This window comes from Vidua chalybeata, chromosome 4 (assembly GCF_026979565.1).
Source record: "Vidua chalybeata isolate OUT-0048 chromosome 4, bVidCha1 merged haplotype, whole genome shotgun sequence".
Taxonomy (NCBI): Eukaryota; Metazoa; Chordata; class Aves; order Passeriformes; family Viduidae; genus Vidua; species Vidua chalybeata.
This window is the reverse complement of record NC_071533.1, coordinates 30497041-30522199: the sequence shown is the minus strand read 5'-3', so window position 1 is coordinate 30522199 and position 25159 is coordinate 30497041. Positions and strand designations below refer to the sequence as shown.

General features: G+C 40.6%; 2 protein-coding genes across 2 annotated transcripts in view; both read right to left on the bottom strand.

Moving 5' to 3' along the window:
- Nucleotides 1-231: 231 nt before the first annotated feature.
- LRAT (lecithin retinol acyltransferase) lies at nt 232-3792 on the bottom strand. The gene is made up of 2 exons (XM_053941195.1): nt 3171-3792; nt 232-2712 (listed from the first exon to the last, which is right to left on the bottom strand). The coding sequence occupies exons 1-2, from the start codon at nt 3711-3713 to the stop codon at nt 2560-2562; spliced, it is 696 nt and encodes a 231-aa protein (XP_053797170.1). The 5' UTR covers nt 3714-3792; the 3' UTR covers nt 232-2559.
- A 3991-nt stretch (nt 3793-7783) lies between these two features.
- The window catches only part of LOC128787465 (uncharacterized), a 57744-nt gene continuing 40368 nt past the window's right edge, over nt 7784-25159 (bottom strand). Inside the window, exons 16-20 of the mRNA XM_053941627.1 lie at nt 21516-21627; nt 17190-17273; nt 15530-15653; nt 10571-10661; nt 7784-9634 (exon numbers count right to left, since the gene is read on the bottom strand). Coding sequence (XP_053797602.1) covers nt 9560-9634; nt 10571-10661; nt 15530-15653; nt 17190-17273; nt 21516-21627 — 486 coding nt within the window. The 3' untranslated portion in view covers nt 7784-9559. The remainder of the gene's footprint in view (nt 9635-10570; nt 10662-15529; nt 15654-17189; nt 17274-21515; nt 21628-25159) is intronic.

Here is a 25159-nt window from a genome sequence, read left to right as displayed (position 1 = left end):
CACAAACACCACCCGCTAAGCTGAACACGAAATTTCATGCCTGCTACTCTTGTTTTTCTTCCCAGAGTATAACTGAATTGACTCATGCCTGACTTTAACAAAATTTCCAGATCTTTGCTAGAACTACAGTTGGTAGGAAAAATGCCTAAACATGCAGCTGAATTTCTGCTCCTATGCCATTACTACTTGTCTTTGATGAAAGGATACAGCAAGACATTGTAGACCATTTAATAAGTTTAAAACTTTATATGTAGAAGGAAAATTCTCTACTGATACATCTGAAAGCTTGCAAGGAACTGCTTTCATTTCTTTCATAGATACCTATAAAAATCCCAATGTAGTCAATCTGGATGCTTTTTACTCAACAGTGTTAGCAGTGCAGGAGCACAGGTCCTTTGATACTGAAGCTAGAGCAGGAACATTTCTCTGCCTTCCAAGAGTCCCACATGTGATTCAGTTACTGGTCATGACCCTGTTGTTTATCGTATATGTGGATCGTAAGAATTACTGGAATTCTTATAAATCCCAATTAAATAAAAGGTAAAAGGAAAGCCCACCTGTAATCAGACACCATGTAACTGCATGTTAATGGCCTGTTCAGTACCCTACTGGGATATCTTAGAGTAATGCTACAGCATTATACTCAATTTCAAGAGGTCAACAGACATTTTTAAATGAATAAAATGTATATAATTACAGTTATGACTACAGCTCATGCCTTATTCACAGCAAGTAAAAAAACCACATTGGAGTTTATGCACATATTACTAATGCATACTCTATGAAAAAGTAACTTATATTAATTAAAAAACACCTTAATTTCAAAAGTTTACCAGAAACAGTTACACTGAGCATTGCAGTCTTTCAAAGCAGAATAGAAGTTGTTTACAAGAATCCAGCAGTAATTGATATCCAGCTGCTTGGAGCTGAGCTGCCGACTGAACATGTGAAAGCTGGGCTGAAATCCCCTATTTGATGGCAGCAGGAGTCATGCTGCTCTTTCCTATGAGCTGGAATTTCACCCCAGTCTTTACATTCTTTGTCGTTTATGGTGGAGCAGCCAGAAGATGACAATTAGAGAATAGCCAAGTAGACTCTCCGTTCTAAAAATCCAACCTTCAAGCATTTGTAAGGTCTAGAGGAAGGAGGAGGGGGTTTATAACACAGTTAAAAGGAGTCTCTCTAAAAATGGGCAAGTGGCCGTTTCAGCAACAGAGCTGATGGCAGGACACTGCACACCATTAATAGAAGTAAATCTGAGGTTGAGTTCCTTGGTGAAGACACCATCATATTTAACTAGAAGGAAGGCAAGCACAGCATGTGAACAAGTAAGCACATGTATGCACACAAGGCATTCCAGAAGCTGAACAATTTCTCTGCATACATAAAAGACCTTGCTAATAAAAACAATAGCAAAGGTTTTTAACATTTAAATAATTGCCTACAGGAACTTGATTTCAAATCCGACTTTATACATTCTTGATAAACTGAAAGGCCTCAGCATTGAAGATAAAACGTTTCTAGCACCAGCTAAATGCTTGAAAGTGAATACTTATAAGAGATGAGTATAGGAAGACATGTTGTCTTTCATTGAGAAAGTGTTTTAAGGCAATATCCAAAATCATAATATAGCCACCACAGAAACTGCTCCAATGATCCCTGATACTTTACAGCACCTACACAGGTTCCACTGCTGAGGACTGGTAGGAACTAAATTGGTGTCTGTCCTCCTCCTCCCTGCCATGTGCCCTGGAATGATGGAAATGTCCAAACATCTTTACATCACTAGTTGACATAAAGCAAGCAAATTTCTTCCTATGGCTCCTAAATCCCTCTGTAGCCATTTATATTAGCCACTATCACTGGCAAAGAAATTGGTGAGGAATTGCCACCTTTCCTTATCGCTAACCGAATTTAAAAGTTGTTCAATAAGGTAGCAAGTGTTTACACAGTTAATGCAAATGACAGATTTCTGAACATTTCCCAAAAGGGAAATGACTTTAACTGGTCAGGCCAAATGTGCTCCTGCAGCACCCAGCTCAGGGTTGGCTTTTCTTCTTTGCAATCAAAAAGAGTCAATTTACTTGCATTTCCACCAAGGAGTATTTTAGGAATGGAGACAGTAATTTCTGAATATACACTATATCTATAAAGGAAGAGGTAAGAAGTTTGTTCTCCATTTCCATCGCTATGTGGAACTCCATCATCCATTTTTATTAATAGTTATGGCACCCAGGTATGCAGCTAAAAAACTGAAGAACGTGAAGGATGTTATAAGAATCATTTCTGGCTAAAGACAAGGAGCAGAACTGCATCGCAACCCTACTTTTTCCATGATTTAAAGGTGTGTTAAAATATACCAAGATTTTCAGGAAATCTGTTATTTGGCTTACACAGTAAGCTATGCCTTGTGCACTGTGTTCTAGACAAAGTTGTATTTTAAAATGGTGCACAAAGTTAAGAAACTTTACATGATGCCAGTGAGTAATGTGTGCTTTCATAAATACAGTAGTATACATCTTATATACAGACGCTGGATGGAAGACTCCAGGAAGGCTGTTAGCCAGCCATCCACAGAAAGAAGGGAATGAAGATAGTGGGGAGCGTGGTGGCGGGTGCCACACCTAGGCAGACTATTGACGCTAGTCCCACAAGCACCGATGCGAGAACGCTCCTCTGGTCCCGAATAATCATCTTCACAGTCTCACAGAACTGGAAAAAAAAAAAGTGCAAAAGATGAGATTTAAAGAGGAAAGCTTTAGCTATAGAGCTGGCGATGCCCACTCTCTCGGGACAGAGCAGCGGTTGCTGCCTCAGCCCTCACACAGGCTCCCCGGAGGAGGGGAAGAGTGAAAAGCTGGACTGGCACCGCATCACCCCCAGCATCACCCCCAGTACTGTCTGTGGCTCCGGCTAGAACCTGTAGCTTCAGAGCATTTTAGAAGCGTTCTGAATTGTTCTACTAATTCAGCTTCGCTTTCCTCGCCGCTTGAAGCCCCCGTCCCGAGCAGCCCCGCGCAGGCGGCATTGCCCGCTGCGGGAAGAGCGGCGTCAGCCGCGGCCGGGCCGGCGGGCGATACCGGCACCCCCGCCCGGGGCCGGCGGCGGCGGCCGGCCCAGCTCTCGGGAGCGGTGGGGGAAGGGCAGCGCCGCTGCTGGCTGGGCCGTACCTTGTCGGTCTGGAAGCTGACGGGGGCTCCGTATCGGCAGTAGGTGACGAAGTGCTCGCAGTTGTTCCAGAGCAGGCTGTAGGCCGTGGCGCCCACCAGCTTCTCTGCCCGGCGGGCCGCCTCCTCACTGCTCAGCACCTGGTCCTCGAAGAGCCGGTCCATGTGGTTGACCAGGATGCTGCCGCCGTAGGCGAAGTCCTCCACCGTGTCCACCCGGACGCTGGCCGTCCTGGCGATGACGCCCAGGATAAGCCGCTTGTTGGTCACCACCTGCTGGATCTGCCGACGGTCGCTGGTGATGGAGGGCAGGATGTCGGGCATCAAGTGGGCGACGCGGTTCTCGCCCAGGTATATGCCGAAGTGGATGAAGAGGGTGCGGGGCACCTCCAGCAGGTCTCCTCGCTTGAAGCAGCTGGTGTCGTAGTAGCCGGGTGCAGGCGGTGGCGTTTCCCCGCCGGAGCCCGCGGGCAATGGCCGGATGTGGACGAGGAGCATCAGCTTCTCCAGCAGCAGCGAGGCCGCCTGTGGCACCGGGTTCTTCATGGTCGACGGGGGAAACCCTCGGTGCCTTCGAGCAGCTCCTGGCCCCCGGCACCGCTTTTCTAGGCTACCGGCGGGGCGGGGCGGGCACCCGGGCCGGCCCACCGGGTGAGGGGCGTGCGGAGAGCGCCCGCCCCGAGGACCGGCCGGGCTTTACTGGGGGCCGCGGCGGGCACCCTCAGCCGGCCCGGCATCCCTCGGCCCGGCCGCGGCGGCGGCTCGGCCCTCGGGATGGCGCGGTGCCCGCAGCCTGGAGCTACCCGCGGCTCCGCCCCGTCTACCGCCCGCGCTGCCCAGGTAGAAGTGCACGGAAAAGTGCGGGTAAAGCCCTTCACCCTCCCCGGGAGCGAGGGGCTCCCGGGGCCACAGCCGCTTCGTGCACCTTCCCCTGCCGGCGGGACCTGAGGGGCTCCGGGTGCCCGCCCCGGCCGTCGCGGGCGGCAAGCGGCGACCGGATCGGATCGGGGGGCCGGGCGGGCTGCCACGGTGCTCGCACGGCAGCGGGTCGGGGAGGGAGAGTCTGTCTTCCCTGAAAGGCAACAGGTCTCCGAGGAACAGCGGCAAGTCACATTTATAAATTAATTCGCCCCAAAGGTCCGCCAGCTAAGAGTGGGAAACGGCGGAGCGGCATTCCCGTGCGTTCAGTTTCATGCTAATCCATTATGCAAAAGACTAAATCCTGGCAACGGAGCCCACAAAAGAGCAGCCCTGTCAGGTCAACAATGCCGCTCCGATCGGGGCTCGGAAGTTTCAGTAACCAAGCAGATTCCCGCCCCTCGGGGATGGCGGGATGATGGGTGGGACAAACATTAATTTTACCTGAAAGATGACAGGGCTCGGAGAGTGGCAGGGGAGGTGGCCGTGGCTGCAGCCTTTCACCGAGTCCCCGCCGCCGCGCCCTGGCCCGCTGCCATGGTGGATCTTTGTTCGTGCCGCAGCCGCTCCGGCCGGAGCTGTCCCTCCGGCTGCACAGGGGGAGCTTTCGCCTCTGAGACGCGGAACGGGCCGAGGGAGGGGAAAAGAGGAAGGGATATGCGTGTAAGAATGCTGGAGAAGTTTGGTGGAGCATCTTCCTTTAAACTCGGGCAAACACTGCAACCTCAGGATTCCAACTACGAAACGGGGAAGCAGAAAGAGGAGCTGTGGTGTGTAACAGCTTAGCAGCTCTCCACAGGCAAACCGCGTTGAAACAGCAGGTTATTTTTCTCTCCTCAGTCACTTTAAACTCTATGGAACACGAATAAGATCTCTAGACCACCCCAGAGCTGTAGAATCCCTTTGGTCACACCAGCAAAAAAAGAGAAAAAGTTTACTATCCCTTTTCTTTCCATTACAAACAACTGTGGTATGATTCGGAAGGCAAAGGGGATGCAAAGGACCTAGCAGGTGAGAGCCTTCTACCCTCACAGATTCTGAACCCAGGTTCAGGATCTTGTAAACATGAAAGCTTATTGATGAACCACAAGCAAGTTTCCCCACTTCCTCAGTAAAGAAAATATTTCAGGGGAGGGGGCTACCTCACTATTTGTCAACAAAAAACAATGGCTGGTACCCTTCCATTTTCCTGCCTGGAGCAGAGAGGAGCTTCCTGGGAAGCTAAGACTATCCTCACCTCGCTTCATCTGCAAAGAAAGAGACCCCCCCATAAGCTCTTGTTCACTTGCTGATTACAGGCCAGAGCCACAGCACTACTAACAGAGGGATCAGGCCTTTGGGATTTTCTCTGGAGTCTCAGCCAAATTTTTATGCAACAGAAGCTTACCCCTCTCAAGACCCCTACTTCACATCACTTACAAAAGAGAAAATACCTTTTAGATGTAGCTTATGATGCTTGTACAGTAACTGTGTGGATTAGCCACCATTCACACATGATTATATAATTAAACCAGTGTATTTTCAAATCCAGATGTTAACATATTTGGAAGGTTTGAGGCTTTTGCTACTAGTAAATAAAAATGAGGGGAGGAGAAGGAAGAACTTCTCTTTTTTAACTATTGCATTTTTTTAATGGATGGAAGAAAAAGAAATTTAAACACCTCTTCCTCATAAAGGGTCTCACCCATTTGGTGATGGTCACAGCAGGTGGTCCAGAGCTGGAGGCAGAGAAGGTTGTCAGACTCCACAAAAAGTCATGGCACAGAAATGTTCCTGTCTCCCTCCTGTGTGGATAAGCACCATTCCTGCCCTGCACTGCCACCTCAAGCCTCCCCTTCTCCTGTTCCCTAAAGCTGTCTAGGGAGTGTCTGAATGGTCTTTGCTGAAATAGGGGGTAGAAATAGGCAGGTCCTACAGTTCAGGTTTCTCTTCCCTGTCCAAAGGTAGGTAGAGGAATTCAATGAACTCCATGGCAGATACAGACACTTCCCAATGGGATCTTTCACAGGGAAGCAACCTTTGTTTGCTTTCTTCACGTCAGTTAGCTTTAATCCTAAAATCACCAGGGTCCATTTCAAGTAAATCCAGAAAGGAAACCAGGATGAAACTGAAGAAGAACTGCATAGGAAGGAGACTCAAAGTCTTACTGCATGGGAGGGTTTCAAAGCAGTAAGGTGAAAGGTGTGACATTTCTGCAGTGTAATTTCCTCATGCCTCAGGGACTGAAAAGCCTCCTCTCTCCCTCCCCCCAACCACTCACTCTCATGCCCAGAAACCCCAGTGAGCAAACCCAAAAGGCATTACAGAACCAACGGGTCTGTGGAATCCACCCAGGTAATGAATGCTTCGCCACTACCTTGCAACTGTTGTGAGCATTACTGTGTGCAAAGCACTTAATAGAACACATCAAAGTAATTCCTCAATGAAACAATTCAGATTCTTGAAAAGCAACCTGCAACCCAACATTTTCTGCTTTCAAACCCAAGGGGCTGCACAATATTACTGTCAAACTTCCACAGTGCAATGTAAGGTATACTTACCATAATTTTGCATCTGAAAGAGAGAAGAAAACATGTACTTTAGTGGAAAAAACATCTCTACTGGAGATGGCAAAACTAAAAATACACATTGTGCATCAAACACTGGCACATCCTCCTGGGTGACTGTGTATTAGCTTTTGTACCTTTAGTACTCAAATTTAAGTGGGAAAATAACTCTGGAATATTAAATATAAACACGAAATAATTGAGGAAGTATTTGTTTGGACTGTTAATTGTTGTGGAATAATTTAATTTTTGAGAATTAGGCTGAGATGCAGTAAGAAAGCTGTGAGAGGTAAGAATGCAGCCTTTGTTTAGTAATGCAGATGAGCCAAAGTACAAAAACTTAAGTAAGAGGTGTAAGCCAGTTTCCATTACACTGAAACTCCTGTATTAGAAGGAACGTTATTTTATGCACTAGACATTACTATTTCCATCCTGCTCTCACAGCTAACACAGTAGGGAAAAGGCAGGAAAGGCAGGGAGTTGGAAGGGTATGTTCTTGCCTATATGAGGAACAGACCTGGTTTAACAAGCAGGCAAAATGAATTTTTTAACTGACTGAAGTTAAACCAATGCTGACTGCACACATGCTCAACTTTGTCTATATTTTACCAAACTTCTCTCAATTAGTCAAGTTTTACTTTCAGATCATCTGGGACTGCTGAAATAAGCATAGTTTTATGAATTCAAAACATGTTAAGGCATTCAAGGAGAATAACATCTTTGGATAGGGATTTTTGGAGGGTATAATTTGCAAGAGTATCTGAAAAGCAAAGCCATTTGGTTTAAGCTGATCTGCTGAAAGAAATAATGGACAGAACACATTTCTCTGAAGGACGGTTTAATAGCATCCAAATGGGCTACTCCAGAGATAAAAAATAACACCTTTGTATTCCCATGTCCAATCCATTTGAACACTGTACCATTCCTTTCAGCAAACTACAGCTTCCATTACAGAGCTGTAAGTGACCAGCTCACCAGCAATTAGTATCATTTACTTTTTTGGTTTTTGTATTTAACAAAGACTAGGGACAGAACAGAAAAAATCTGAACAAAGGGAACCAGCAAGACAATGCATGAAATTGCAGGCAAGTGAAACAACTCCAAATAAAGAACCTCTGAATCAATTTCTTCCAGTATAAGAAACCACATAAACAACGAAAACAAATTTATACTTTATAAATGTTAACTTTTATTCAGAAACTTATTGCATACACATTTCCAGAGTCACTTAAGCAGCATATTGAGTGAACTGCAAAAATTTACTGTAGCCTGTTTATCCTTGTAGGTTTGCTACTGAAGTCTATCACTTTTTCTACTTCTCTCAATAGGCTTCCAAATTATTAAGGAGAATTTTCTAGCAAACAATGACTGTAAACATAATAAAACCTGCATGCCATTTTCCCTTTGAAGTTATTAACTTGGCTATTTTTCTGCAATGAAGTAATGACTTATTTTTTACAACCTGACAATCATGTTATACACATGGACAGTACCTATGACTTGCTCAGGCAATAATTGTTTAGATGGATAAAGCATTGATTTATGATACGTTCAATTCAAATGAACAAAACCACAGAAAAGGTGGGAACAATTCACTGCGTAGTCCTCATTAGCAAGCAAGAGGCTAGGAAATTAATAACAGCCATAGACAGCACTGGAAATTTAGGAACTAACAGGTTTGGTGACAATTAAAGTACTTGTTTCCATAATTTTGTCTGCTATTGTTAACACTGAACAATTAAAACAATCTCACTAAAATAAACAAAAATATTAATTTCTGAATATAAAATGCCTGAACATGTGGAGTAATATTTTTATGGCTTTTGCAGAGAAAATACAGTTATCAGAATTTCCACCTTGCTATTGTCTGAGGAAGCATGATACAGATTTTTAAGTCTCTTCTTAATGAGATGAAGTTCAGAAGTATCCCAATTTGAACATGCTAATCATATTGTGCAGGAAGGGAGATGGAGAGGTGTAACTGGGAGTCAGAAGAAAGAGTACACTGCATTCAACATGGTTTTTCTTCACAGCAGAAGACACCTTTTTGTGGGAAGGGCAATACAAATGACAGTCAAATAAACTTAATCCAGGCATGACTCTGCTGCACAAATCGAGGATTTAACAGGTCTGGAACAAAACCACCCAGCCCTGCTTCACCTCTGCCAGGATTGTACCACCACAAGAAGTAATGAACAGGCAGACTCCCCTTTCCTCATCTTCAAATTTATTACCACACTAAGATCTGCAACTTACTACTACTCAGTGCTTTCAACTGAAGGATTAACTAGTAAAAGATATTGGAAAATGTAATAAAAAAGTCTGTCATTAACCAGACAAAGTGCTGGCAGTTTGGTGGATCACCACCAAAGGTCAGCATTTATGACCAGTCACTGTGTAACAGTACCAATTATTACTTTTCTTTATTGCCCAGCAGGGAAAACTGTTCCCCAGTACCAGACAGTGCTGCCTTCCCAGTAGTGCAGAGCAGGTTACCCAGCCTCACTCACTGCACAGGACAGACAGAGCTGACAGGACAGCAGTCCCAAGCGATTTTCAAATAAAGGATGAGAGAAGGAAAAGAGATGGACGGAACAGGAGGTAATTTCCATCTTGAAATAAAGATTATCTTGTCACATAATTAAATGTTATGTTGCAATTTAAATAATTCTATTTTTCAGGAAATAAACTGATTCTTCATCCACTGTATTATCTAGACAGGAAATGTTATCAGGCACAGACAAAGCTATTAGCCTGGTATTACTGAAAACATTTCCTAATCTACGCCATATAGCTAAACCTGTGAGAAATAACTGTCAAATTTCTACTCTTTAACCTTAAAAAACAAATCTCATTCAAGAAGCCAGTTCTTGTTTATAACATGTTTTTATACCACTTAGTTTTAAAAGCATATATATTAAACACCTGTTATTCTATCAGTGATTTTAAATCAGGAACATTTTTAATCTGGAAATCCAACAGCATCTGTCCAAGTGCTTTACCCTGTAAGAAAAAAAAACAAACCAACATTTTATTTTACTATCTAAATATGCCATCTTTTTAAAGTAAGTTTTTTAAAATGGTTTCATATGTGTGTTTTTCCTATAATCACGGTGAGAATTCATTCTAAGTTTCTTGAGTTTTCAAGCATACAAATCTGAATAGATTGAACAGTGTCTTCTATTTATTTGGTACCTAGTGCTAAAATCAATTAATTTGGGGTTCAATTCTATCTATTCATACATAGCATCACCTTACTTTGTGAGCAATCGTCTTGACTGTGCTGAAATTACATGCACATGAGCATTTCTGAGCCTATGAGCACAGCTGTGTAAGCCATAGCATCGCTCAGGATCTCATCTTCAGGTTTAGATGTTGTAAATATTTAATATGCAGATTGTACATTTTCAAAAAAAATTCTTACTTTCAGATTCACATAAAATCATCAACATGAAAGACCATCCATCTGCTTTTCATGTTTATATACATTATTTATCAGTATTTTAACTATAGAAGGCTTAGGCTAAATGAGGAGTTGTCCACAGCATGGTTCCTGTATATACTTGGAAACAATCAGAACTGTCTAGTAAATCTGCATTTTTCAAAATAAGAAAAAAGTTTCTGATATTAAATTCTGAAATTAGTTTCTGATAAACTAATTTTGATGGTGCATCAAAGCACTGGTAGTCTTCAAATCAGTAATGCTCTTTATGATGTGCTATCTTATTAGTACACATCTTTTTCACCAAATGTTCCAAGTCCACTTTCTACTTTCCTATGTTGTTTTCAAACCTTACAAAATTAAACAGACATTATCTATTAACAGGAAATTAAAAGGAAGTGGAGTCAAACCCCAAACCTCACAGTTCCAGCCCAAAAGCTGGCTATAAAGAGACCCATAAAAGACGACTACATTAGAATTGTTGCTTTGATACATGCCTGTGGGTCACTTCTTAAGGATGCTATACCACCACCACCAAGGGAATTCTTCAGAACAAAATTCAGTCCATGGATTCCTGGTAACTCATATCTGTAAAATAAAAACTGCACATTATTTCTCAGCAGATTTTGGAAGAAACACATGTAGAGAACATCAAACAAAAACCGGCATGCAAAATTCTCATGCTTCTGATCCCACTGCTGAGTCAAGTCCAAAGATAACAAGATTAACACAAGGCCTTACCTACCTTCTTGTTGCTTCCTCTTACTCCAAATTACCAGCCCTTAACAGTTATTAAGCTGGACCATAAGGTAATCATTCTCCTCTATTCAAAACTCACCAATTTCTAATAGGGCTGTTTCTAGAGTTCGTTCTTTCTGTGAGTTAAAGTCCATATCTGCAAGCCAGAGGTTCAAGATCCAATATGAACTTGGACAACATGATGGACAAAAGAAGTATTTTTATTAGCTCCTAGTTCTGATACTGAAAAGTACAATCACTTAATTCCTGGAACTCACTTTTGCTACCAAATGCTGCCAGCTAATTGTAGAGACACTTTCTTCATTACTGAGAAACATCTATGAGTCACTACATCAAGTCTTACAATGAACAGATAACTTTATGGCAAATTCAAATCAGAACTTTCCTGGAGCCATGTACATTGTTCAGATAAAATTTTGTTTTAGTGTGACAGACCTATGTTTCTGTTCCATCGCCACTGTAAGCATTTTTCCATCCTTGCTTTTGACTGGTGCAGTTCCAATTTGAAAACTTCTGTAGCAGTTTGGCAAATGGCTCTGTGGTTTCCTATTGTTTCAAATTCCATAAATAGGTCTACAGTATATTTCCATTTGCCTCTCCTTGCACTGTTTTGTTATCTTCCTTCTATTGTTGGTTTTCTTTGGTTTTGCTTTCCTCCAATATTTTCTTCATCTAAGTACCTGATAGCTTTGTTTTAATTCCACAGAAAAGGATTTAAATCAAAACATCATCAAGCCATGAGGAATTAAAAGCGAAAGATGATATCCAATTTAAATCCTGATTCCTCCAACATCACTTATTTTTTAGTCACCTACCCGATCTTCATCTGTTTGGGACAGATTCTTTAAATCTTTCCCCTAATACAGGTGGAATTTCTTGCAGTGTTCTTATACTGCTGATTTTGTCACTTTGAGATTTATCTCTCTTAGTTCCTTTTGAGCACTGTAAAAACCATGGCTGTTACTGGTGCTCACAGCCCTGTCTGCCCTTTTATCTTGGGCATATGACCTTTCCACCTCTTGTGGAAAGAGATGATTCTGCTGAGCAGTCTGGCAATCACTTCAGTTCTTGCTCTACAAAGCCAGTAGTCATTGTAGTGTCCGTGTCTGTCTCCCAGGCAAAAAAATTTAAGTTCCTTCTATTTTTTCATTTCCACACTCTATTTTAGTATTAGAATTATTAGTTCTTATTAAGAAAAAAAATTGGCATCTGCGTTCTGTTGCCCTTTCTCAAAAACTAGTTGACAGGCACCATTATCATGCTTAAAGACAAATCCACTGGGAAGGCAGGAAAGTAGATTAATCCACCAGTGCTCTATTAGACAACACAAATATGAAGATTAAAGCAATTCTAAAACAAGTTACGTATCTAATTTACTGAATTTAATACCATAATCAACTATATAGCACAACTCCACAAAATTTTCTAAAAAGCTAAATAAAAATTTCCTATCGCCACATACCATGAAAGCCAGAGATCTACCAAAGCAAAGCACTACACTATAAATTTTACTCTGAAAAGCTGGCAAAGATTTCCAGGCAGCAAAGAATTTCACAACTGGAGGATGTCTCCTCAAGAACTAAACTGATGGAATTTCAATTCCTAATATCTCATCTGTCAAAAGGAGTGTCATGAAAATCAATCAGGAAAAACAAATCAGGAAAAACAAATCAGGAGAGAAACTGAAGAGCATATACAAGTAAGTGGAAGAATTTCATTTCACTTTCTGCAGTAATTTTGGCAGAGGAAATATGTAATACGAGCAACAGGTCTTAATTTGGAACACTATAACATGGCACATTCGTTTTATTTACTTTAAGAAAATATTTACAGTGGGGTAATGTGGCTAAAATGAGAATTACAAAATAATATATGAAGGCCAGCATCTTCACTCTTTTAAGGCTTGTCTGAAGCATCTGAGCATCCAAAATATTTCCACACAGAAAATAAACTTGCACAATAAAAGGAAGAAAAACCACTATAACCATTACAATAATCTTAAGCAGCAACAATAGATTGACCAAAATGCTGGCAGGCATTTACTCAGCATACTTGAACAGTTTAAGCTTAATTAACTGAGATCTAAAGGAAAAAATTTATCTAATTATACAACTTAATTAAATGTTTTAAGAGCTGCTTTAAAAAACACAGAAAACAAATAAATCTTTCAAAGAATACTCTATCTGTGACAGAAACCAGTAAGACAAGGAATATTCACTCTTCTACCTGAATTCCTATGCTTATGCACAGTGGAGTGCCTGCTTAACTACTTCCTTTAAAGTTCTGTCCATAACATTCAGAAAAGTCAGGTCTTCCAGTGAATTTCCCATTAAAAAGCATGGAAATAATAATGATACAAAATTATTTAAAGCATTTAAATCAAGGAAAAGACATTATTCTTTTCAGCACATGAAAGCAGGAGCCAAGTCCATAGGCTTAAAGAAGTGTTTGTATATGAGATATGCTGTAGAGAAATACTTATTTTTCCTAACAAATGTATGTAAAAAAAAAGCCATCTGGAAAGATCTGCATCCACATTCCTTGTTCTTCAGCTCTTGGTGAAAACATTGCATAGGAAGAAATCAGCTGTCAGTTTTTAATACTTCTGAGCATTGAAATGTTCTCAAAACATTACATACACCACATTTCAGAAGATGCAAATAACAAAATCTTATAGGACAGTTTTACTGTCCTTCTTAAATGACTGACCTAGTACCACTGCATAAAAAGTTTCTTGTTCTGTATCTTAAGATACTCGGATCTGTTAAGAATGTATTCCAGCACTCTACTGTGAGAAGCAATCACCTAAGGATTGAAAGATCATCTTTTGCTATTACACCTGCAGATCTGGAAGTTTGAGTTTTTTGTGATCTCTACCAAAACAATCCCACCTTTTCTCTGTTTAGTACACCAATTTAATGCCTCTCATGAAAAAGCATGAAAGGCAGCTGGTTAACAGACTCTGTTTTGCAGTAAGCAGAGCCACGGTTGGTATGTTTATAGTAGCAAAACTAATACATTGTTTTTAACTACTCACCATTTAAATAAAGGAAATGAAGGGACTCTTTTTTAATGACAGTTAAAACTAAAAAATAAACAAGTAATTTAAAAAGAAACTACACAATCTGAAGCACATGAGCATAATCCCTATAATCCTAAATATTTCCACAGAAGGTTTTATTCTTTTTCCCCAGTAGCTTTCCAATTCACTCACAGAGCTCCATTATTACACCATTAAAGAAAGCCAAAACCACAAACAGATAGTCTAATTAATCAAATTAATTTGGCTTCATCCAGACAGAGCAAATATCTACTTTTATTTATGAACATAAACAGCATTAAGGAATGACAATGAATCAATTTTTAGAAAGATCATTAGGAGGCATGACATTGTTTATTTCTTCTCATCTCTGCTCTGTTTCCACGGAAATTCCATTACAATTCTTAGTATCACATTTTATTAGACACATAGATTTATTAGTACTTATGAAACAGTGGGTGAGATCTGCACTGAGCTGCTTATGAAGACAAAACCAGCACTTACAATTCAAAGATCAGGGGTTAAAATAACTCCAAGCTCTCTCTGAGCTTTGAGCAGTACCTTTCTGACTCAAGGTTTTTGAACAAACAAAAAGACAGTCAACAGTTGATCCACTACCCATGGAAATACATAAAGGTTTTGTCAAAATCTCCTTATGTGCAGCATAACTGACTTTGTATCAAAACATGTTTTAGAAGGCTTTAGAAGAAGGTTTGTGGCAGTATTCAGCTTTTACTTGTTTACATAGAGATAAAAAGTTTCAAGATCTGTTGACTGTTTTAATGGCCATCCTTAGGAGAGCGAGCTTCATTACCTCATACTACAACAAGAGCAGTGTATGTTTCATTCAGTCCCTAGGAAGGGCCCTGAGCATCACCCATACCACAAAAATAAGAATGTTACACATGTTGTCTGCTGGCAGATGATATTCTTTAGTAGATGAGTATCACAGAAGTGTCCTGTTCAAGATGTATTCTCTTTCAGATTTTAAGAAAAATTAGCTATACTTTTTCTTTAAATTCTGGCTTGGTATACATGGCACAAAAGTGGGTGGGAGAGAAGTACTAGAAGGAATACTTTATCTAAAGTGAGTGAACTACATAAATATTAAAATGCTTTGCAGAAATGAGGCACATTTCTGATGGATCAGCAGGTAAGTTCGGGCTCCAGACTACAATGGCTGTGTGAATGTCTTTCAGGTAGTGTTTTACAGATTTCTAGCTCTCAGTTCAGCAGTGGCTCAGAGGCTTGGGAAGCTTCAGTTACCAAGGCTCCTGCAGTTCCCAAATGGTGCAAAACCAGTGTAAAGATAAATTTCTCAAAGGGCACTGGAAGCTATTTCTAGTCGGTAAAGACATTCTGTACTGGAACAAAACAAAGGAACAGCCCCAACACTATTATGCTAATTCTGAGAATTTAAATGCCTTCACTAAACGGATTCACGGCCTTTGTCCAGCTTCGAGAGAGGCCCAAGTTCATGCTCTTTCTCAGCGAGTATGCTCAAGTTGTTATTTAAAAAAGGCAAAAGAAGATATATGTATTTTCATTGGGTTTTTTAATGTAAGTTAATAATATTTATGTTAATATATTTTAAGGTAACTTCTGATAGCATCATGTATCTAACATACAACTATGGGCTGTGCAGCAAGCTACTTACCTTGTTACTAGCTCTTCTTCTGGTTTCTCATGCTCTAAAAGGTGTTGAAAGTAATTCTCCAGGGCTTGAGCAGTTAAAGTTTTCTTTAGGTATGGATAGTAGAGGGGATGCCGTGCTATCACACCTGTTAGGCATTAACTGGCATTAGCTGAAATAGGAACTGTTAAAACCAATTTGTATTTATCCTTTCAAAACCAATTTGAGGTCCTCTGCTTAACTGAAACTGTACATATGGATCCCCTTTAATGAGCTTCTGAATAAAAAACACAACAGTATGACAGCTCTCCCTCTGTCAGTAGAGAGGTAGGGTGGAGCATGACACCAAAGAATGCTAAGTTACCACTAAGTGATCACTGGATTTTTTCTGCTGCAAACAATCCCTGCCACTGAAAGACACCTAAAGAACAACATCATCACAACAAACAACCCACAGGCAATTCACTTCCCTTAAATGGTTTGCAAGACTTAGATATTTAAGTAATCACAATTAATCACAACAAGTAATGATCAGTGACCAAAGGTTTGGTCCTTGCTCCACCTCTTGCATGGGATTCTGACGTAAGTATGACAAATCGCAATTACATTTTTATTGTTGTAAATATGCTTTATAAGCTTCATCTAATTTTATGCTGAAGCTGAGGTACCAGAGCAGGATCAGGAAAACAGCTTTGTATCACTGGGACCTTTCTATCTGGACTTAAATTAGAGGTTAAGTTTGTTGTTGTTAGTGTTGTTCCTTAGAAAAGCAGCAGTGTCTTTGTATCTGAAGCAGTCTATTACCTATACATCATTCACGACTTGGCAATGCTACATTGCAACAGTGGTCAATCATGGAGAAAGAAAAAGAAAAAAAAAGGAAAAAGGAAAAAAATCAACATTGCTTCGTTCTTCAACCCCAAAAAAAAACTAGCTTCACAAGCAAGGACAAGAAAACTATATTCCTGAATACAAATGAACAAAATTCATCAGTTTTAGCATGACAGCTAATAGCAAATCAAATCCCAAACGCACCTTTAATTCATACTGAGCTTTGAACACCACACGCTCTCATCTTCCAACAAGTAAGAGAGCCAATTGTTGCATGCAGAAGTAAGGAATAGAAGGAATTATTAAACAATGCAAGAAGCAGCACAATCAATGCAAAGAGACTGCACACTGAAATATACCATTTGCATTAGCAATATAATAAAAACATTCTTGTATATATGAGAACAACTTTAGTATTTCCTAATAATGTCAATGTTTTAGCCATAGACATGTTACAAAATTAATGTATGAAAATATTATACATTATCAGACAACCAAGAAATTATTATGTAACATAAATACATGAAGGAGTAGCAAATGATGTGTAAAAGAAATCTTAAAAAAGCATTTCTTAACTTCTGGGAGTTCAACTTTCCAACCCTAAACAAAAACCTTTCTTTTTAGTATGACATGCTAGTATTTTTTCTTAGTACCTCAGATTACAACAGCTGCTAACCAGAAGACCACAGATATTTCATTAGTAAAACCCATACTCAATACATATTCTCTTTTGTTTCAGCACAATTATAAAAAAAGGTCAAGTGATGTTTAAACAAATTAAAACTAGCACTTGATATGTAACTCTTATGTGAAAATGTTACATCACTTCAGAAAGCAAAAGAAAGAAAAATACCTATGTTTGCAGAATTGCCTTTGTCTCCACTTCTAGTATAGGCAAGCTCTTCTAAGCGGTAAGTATGTGGACCACTTGGCAGATCTGTACAACATAAAAATGAATTCATTTTAATGGTGCTACAAATAATTGCATTATTTTGAAGGAGTAACTGTCAGTTTAAGTGCACGCTTTTTGCATTGTTTGCAGTACTCTGAAAACATTTCCAATACTTCTTCTCACAGGAGCACCTAGAGAAAAAGAAGTGAGACTGGGGAACATTAGAAAGTGATCCCTCCTGCTCCATCTCCTAAATCCCTTTTACTTTTTGCTATACCAGGCATCCCCTCTTCCGTGACCCTTCAATATGACTTCCACCTTGGCCTCAGCAATGCAGTACCTCCAAAGGAGGCATAGCAGCTGCTTGTCTTTTCTTGACTAGCCCGTAACCTTTGTCCCCTTAACACACAGATCTCTGCTTCCAGTGCAGGTGGAAAATACTGCAGTTGTTCCTGTCCTGATAATTCTATAATGTCTGTTTTATCTGCTAATGCCTGTAGAAAAACAGTAACAACTTCAATTCCTTTTCAAGACAATGCATCTCTCACTTGCATTTGCACTATACAGCTTCTTATCCAGTGGTATAGAAGAAACCAAAGATTTCTTTTTCAAGTTACTGGTTTTGTAAATATCTTAGTATTATATAAGAAAATGTATACTTTCAAAGAAGCCAGACTTGATTTTCTAACTTGCCGATGTCTCAGTATTGGATGTTCAAGGAACACTGAGGTTGTTGCAGTTCACTGAACGAAGTTGACATGAAATATTTTTATCCATCAATGTATCAAAAAGCAAACTCTCTCCCATCCAAATCCAGAAATTTAATATTGTGGAATTCACACAGTATATATGTGAAGTTTGACAGTTAAGTTACACAGCACAGACCTCTTGCAATTGTTGATTCTGAGAGTAGCAGGCTGTCACCATCTAGCTCCTCTTCTCTAAAGTCAGAGATTAAGCACCCACTCTGCTAATGAGTTGGAGTTATTCACTGATCGCAGCATAAGACAAACTTGAAGCATGGGCTATATCCAAGCTTTTAGGCAGCAAGAATCAAGTAAAGTTCAGTCAGTTTTGCTTCTGATCCAACTTTCCTATGGCCATATGAACTCTCCTGGACTCCTTGGCTTTTCAGTCTCACCATCAATAACAGAGTGACCTCCACTCCTGACTCACCATAAATTTCTCACCCCTCAGTCCTTCTCTCCTCTGTCCCCTTCCTGTCTTTTGTTTCATCCTTCTGGACTCAAGTGGTGGTTCTCCCCCTCTCTCTGCTCCTTGGACACCAGTAGGGGGAATATGCAGGGCAGGCAAGTGACAGCCTTCCTGCTTTGTGGCAACTTCTGGTGCAACTGCTGCTAATGGCAGCCAGAAGAAGCAAGTTACAAACATCCTAAATTTAAAGGAATTGAATATACAAGGTCTTGTAAATCAGTTATGCTGGACTAACTTCGTGTTGCAAGGCACAATGCAATTTGAAAATACATCAGTCTGTCCTTTTTGTACTATTATTGCTTCTGCTGAGAATACCAAACTATTTGGGTTGGGGTTTTTTGCTTCCATTTTAAATTTTGTTTTAACTTAAAAGAGTAGGAGACCCAGTATTAAAGATCTTGTGCTCCAAATGCTGGCCTGGGGCATCACTTATAGCACAGTGCACCTACTATGCAGGCATGATATGTAGTCTGTGAACTGCATCAGGTGATTAGGTAAACCCAGCCCTAGCCCACAGAAAATTGCTGAGACAGACATGAGCCACGCTGACCTGGGTAAGAGAGATATTTAGTCCAAATCCTACTGGCTGCAGTTGTCACTGACCCTGTCTGTGGCAGTGGCAGCTGGACAGATCCCCCAAGTCCATTTGGATACAGGGTGGGAGATATATTGGATTAAAAAGTGCCTTAGTATGACTTCACAGGTAATTTGTACAGTCTGTGTTTGGTTAAAGCAGATCAGTCAACACTCACAAGAGGAGCTCTGCTGGCACGTTTGAGTGGCAGTAAGAAGGAAAAGAATAATGAAAAACTAGGGGCTCACCACAGCTACCTCTTCTACTGGCACACCTGCATACAATATACAATGCATGCATATACAGTTCAAGCCAAAATGTAGTGCTTTTTCAAAGGCTGAAATTTGACAATATCTAAATCGCATAAGCTACAGAAATCTTTTCTCCATCCAACATTTTACACAGTCAGTCTCTGACAATCTGCCTTTAAACAAAACCAGTTCAAGTCAGTGTTTCTGGTGTTCTCATTTATTACTACCCTAACTGATTTATCTTTCATGATCTGTTTATCAGGAAATTGGTTTCATTTAATAAACATCTTAAACAAATCTACGAAAGAATTCCCTTCAAAGCTAGGGAAAATGGTAAATACAAATTCCACCATCCCAGAAGCACATCTAGCACATATTTTAAATCCATTTTCACATATTTCTCTTATCTATTCAACAACAACTAACAGTCCCTCACCCTTGAGATAATCATGAAACTAAGAAAAATACTTTCCTCCTTTCTAAATGCTTACAGAAAATGCTTTAACAGAAGCTATTCCTTTTACAGTCTAACCCATTTGTCTTTCTCATCCATGCTGCCCTACATTAAGACACAGAAGTAGGTAAGTATTTAATCACATGCAGAAAACATTTATATTTACAGCCAAGGGCAAAAGTTTAGAGATTCTTCTCAGGGGAAACAACCGGAGAAGTTCTGCTCTCTCTCAAAAGTGGGGTTTTGCCTGAAGAATTCAGTAGTTAACTGCTGGTGACAGGCACCTCAGAAAGTTTTTGCAAGTTATAAAAAGGCAGCAGGGAGTCCAATAGCTTTTTGCATCTCCAATATTTAGCATTGTAGTCACCTTGAAAAAAACCCCAAACCCAGGACCTTTGCTAACCCTTTCATTAAGCAAAACAGTGACTTCCTACTCCTTAACTTGCCCAGTCTGATGGTGCAAATACCGTGCTGCCCTCCTGGGAACTCCCAGGGAGCTGAGAGATGCTGGTGAGACAGCAGACTTCCAACAGACGTAAGAACTGAAACCTGCTTAGGAGTTTAAATTGTTTCCACATGGCACAAATCATTCTATTGAAGAGATGTTTGAATAGATGGGGAAAATGAACACGTGCATGGCAATCCACTATCAGTGGCTTTCATATGGCAATAAACACAAAGTCATGTATGTATTTCAAAATTTCTCTATGTGATACAAACATTCCCTACTAACTCATACTAGTTGTTACAATATTCTATTGCTAGTTTTGAGAAAACACTACTCACCTTTATCTGGAATCCAGGGTAAACCTTAACATGTAAATGCTTTAATAGCATTAATTTTTTAAGTATACACAGACTTTAATACCTGAATTACTCTTTCACCATCAGTATTATTTTCAGAAATTTTTCTAACTTGTTGTTTTTAGGTAAAGTCATCTGATTCAGATTTTCAAATACCTAGCCACAGCTTTAAATTAATTCTCTCAGTTCACTGGTAAGCAGAAATAAGATAATGAAGACTGTTTGGACCAAAAGGGAATGATGGAGCTTGCTATACTTTAAGAAATACTGTATATAGTTCAACCATTACAAATAATAAAAATTTTCAGGTGTCCAGCACTTTTAATAATTGCTTGTATGAGCAACTCTGATTTAACACTTCCTTTTCATTGCGGACATCTTGACCTGCTCCATTCAGCTCACCAGTTAGCCCTTCTTAAGGTTCTTTTCTTTCTCAGACAAGTTGGTTAGACATGTCTAGCAGCAACACAGCAAGTATCATGCTGGATTATTACCCAAGAATGGTTGTTTTTAAAGTCACAAGTTCCAGGTTGATCCCATTCTTATTAATTTTGTGAAGGCTGCCATATAGAACAGAAGCGAATTTTAATTATCTAAGTGCTGTGAGTCCATAAGTCATTCTGTTCGTCTGTCCTCTATTCTGAACACTATTGTAAGATAAACCCAACTATTCCCAGGATTCACAAAAACTAAGATTACAGTATACTTTGAAACCAGATTTCAATTTCAAACCAGTATTACATGATCTTCAGTTGTGTTTAAGGATCAGAGGTTTTTAATAAAAATTTACTTCCATACTTGTTATAGTCTCAAATACATGTTATACTGTATGACACTAACCACCTTCCAAGAAAACAGTTTGTGTTTTGCAACACCCATAAAAATGTATCACATAAGGAGGCAAAGTGTATTTCACAGACAAATCTAACACAATTTGCCAGGACAAAGATAGCAAAATGATAAATTCACAAGTACAAAGATGAACATACCTTTCAATTCACTGCTAATCTTGGGTAGATCACATGAAACCACCTCATCTGATGTAAATGTGAGATCCTCTTCAAGTATCTCCACATGCTGCCCATTTAAAAATAGGTTGATCTGTACAAAGAACACAGATTTTCAAACAGTCAAATCAGAAATCCATTGCAATGTGAATAAATAAAGCATATTCCTAATTAAGTACTGATCTAGTAGACTTCCAGTAATAGCTTTATGGATAAGGCTCTGTTGTTCCCTGTTAAAAGGTCATAATACAGTAACAACTCATTATAAACCTAAAAGAAATCTTTGTTTTGGGAAAAAAATGGTATAAAATAACCCCAAAGGAATGTTCCGTCCAGTTTGGTATTTTTTAAAGGAAGAAAAATCTCTTTCCATCTCACTCTATATACTGCACCACTGCATGGAATTTTGTGTCACAACTCTTGATAGTTGAATCCCAAAACTTGAACATTTCAATCTTTTCCAAGATGCAACCCCCTTTACTTCTTAATGTTGCTGTCTGTATTATAGACAAATTTCTTTCTGCATTCTGTGTTCATCTTCAAATATATTTTCTGAAAGCTGATAAAAAAAATACAGCAATACAGGAATTTTGGCCTTGGTTGCTGCTCAGTAGCAACACTTAAGAGTACACTCTAAGTCAAGGACTTTTCAGTTTCCCATGCTCTGCCACAAAGCAGATGCACAGGGAGCTGGGAGGGACTATGGCCAGGACAGCTGACCTGAACTGGCCAGAGGGATATCCACACCAAAGAGCATCATGCCCAGTACATAAATGGGGAGAGTGGGGAGTTGGCTGGGAGCTGCTGATCACTGGTGGGGGACAAGCTGGGCATTGGTCAGTGGGTGGAGGGACACTCGACAGTGCATAGCTTGTCTTTCTTGCGTTTTATTCCCCTCTTACTTTTTTGTCACGTCCCTTTTAATAATACCAACAACTACTACTTTGTTTTAATTATAAAAATTGTTCTTATCTCAACTTGTGTGGTTAATTTTTTACCATTTTTCCAATTCTTCTCCTTGTTACACTGGCGGGGGGGGGAGGGGGGAGGTGAGAGAGTGGCTGAGTAGCATTTAGTTGCCAGCTGGGAATAAACCCTGATAAGCCTTTTTCATGCCCAAGGTGGGGCTTAATGGGTTGAGATAACAACAGATCTCACTAGAATAGGTTAGAACAAATTTCTTACAAGCATTCAGTGTATTAGTGTAATAGCCAGTGGCAACAATGACTTATTTGATCTCAAAGTTGATGTGTTTGTTCTTCAATTATGTACCGCCTTACTTGCAAGTGTGTGTTTTCTGTTATGATGTTTATCACCCATGGAAAGTGGGCTGAGGTCATCAAGCTGTACTTTGTAACACTGGCTAATGACATGATATAATTGCTGGTTGTGAAACCAATCTGGTACTTGCACTCAGCACTGCTGCCATCCCTGTACTTGGGAGTCATCTATCAGAAGCTATTGATAATTATACCTTTTACCTTTTCTCTTTGGAAACTCAGACCATGAAGGGGACACACTTCCCTTCCTCTTCCCCTTATCCTCCAGGCTAATTACAATAGATCTTGAGAATTCTGAATATCCTGGGATGCTCAAACTAGCATGTTCCTATCATTATGTCTTCACAGAATCAATTAGATTGGGAAAGACCTCTGAGATCATCAAGCCCAACCTATGATCCAACACCACAATGTCAACCAGACTTAAGTGCCACATCAAGACTTTTCTTAAACACCTCCAGGTACTGCGATTCCACTTCCTCTCAGGTATTTTTAGTGTGTGATAAGGTCTCCCCTGAACCTCCTTTTCCCCAGGCTAAACAACCACAGCTCCCTCAGCTGCTCCTCGTGAGACTTGTGCTCCAGATCCTTCACTAGCTTTGCCAGCTTCTCTGGATGTGCTCCAGCACCTCAAAAGTCCGTCCTAAATTGAGGGGCCCGGAACTGGACATGTGACTCAAGATGTGGCCTCAACAGTGCTGAATACAGGGAGATGACCAGTGCCCTGGTCCTGCAGGCTACACAATTGCTGATACAGGCCAGGATGCCATTGGCCTTCCTGGCCACCTGGGCACACTGTTGGCTCATGCCTTGTGAATGTGCTCCAGGTCTTGTTTAAAGTTTAAATAGCTATTTAAGACTCTTTCTCAGAGATCAGCCCTGCAGAGAAAGACTTGGGGGTGATGGCTGATGGAAAACTCAACCCATTAGTGTACGTTTGCAGCCCAGAAAATCAAACAAATACTGAGCTGCATCAAAAGGAGTGTGGCCAGTCAGTTGCAGGAGGTGATTCTCCCCCTCTACTCTGCTCTTGTGACACCCCACCTGAAGCATTGTGTACAGTGCTGGTGTCCCCAAAATATGAAGGACATGGACCTGCTGAAGCAAGTCCAGAGGAGACCATGAAGTTCATAAAAGGACTGAAGCACCTTCCCTACAAAGACAGACTGAGGGAGTTGGGGCTGTTCCACCCAGAGAAGAGAAGGTTGTATGGAGACCTCATAGCAACCTACCAATATCAGAAGGGGCCTATATGGAAGCTGGAGAGCAGCTCTTTGTCAAGAACTGTGGTGACAGGACAAGGGTAATGGGTACAAATTGAAAAAGGGGAAATTTAGGAGATTAGGAGGAAATTTTTCACTGCGAAGAGTGGTGAGACACTGGAACAAGCTGCCCAGGGAAGTTAGGGATGCCCCATCCCCAGAGGTGTTCAAAGCCAGGCTGGTTAAAGCCTTGAACAACCCACGGCAGTGAAAGTTAGGACTAGGTGATCTTTAAGGTCTATTCTAACCCCTTAACATTTTGATTGTCTGATCTGCCCTGAGGCTGGATTGTTAAGAGTAGCAAGGGGTATGGGGTGATAAGTGCAAATGCATAGGATTGTGAACACCTTGCATTTTGGAACTTCACTCTTGAACAAGTACAGAATCCAGAAAAACTAGTAAAATATTTGGAAGAAGTATGCTGTCACCTTGGCAATTCCAGAAAGACACAGATCACTGCAATGTGCTGGCTCAGGCCTACCAAGCTCCGTTTGTCACTATTCTTCTTAAGAGGAAAACAATGTCTCTGGATCTGATGATAAAACAAAAACCCTGCAGCTACTCCAACCCCAGTTACAGGCACTGCAGAGGAATGAGAGCACTAACCCCTCCTAATTATCAATCACTCTGACACATAAGAAATGGATACAAAACTCAGCCTGTAAAGGAGGGTGAAGCAGGCTCATCACAAAAACAGGAGAAAGGCAGAACAAGATACCTATCTTTAAATCAGATATGGGATATGCAAAAATATTTCACCTGTCTTCCAGGTCAGCACATCTGGCTGCTGTAATAATGGAGCTAGTAGCCTGTAATTAGAAGGTGGGGAAGCCAAGTAGCTATGATCACTTTCGAGGGAAGGCGGTATTGACAACTGGATTTGAAAAAGGGGCCTAGGTCCTCAGCCTCTGAAGAAGACTCCTATTAAGTCTGAAGGAAAGGTATCCCTTCAAGGAAAATGCTGTATGTCACCCAGATAAGAGCACCACAATGCAGGGAGCACCTCAATCCAGTTCTTAAAAGAATTAGCCATGCTAGAAATGATTTATTGTGACCTGACTAATGTGCAGATTAGTCAGGTCAG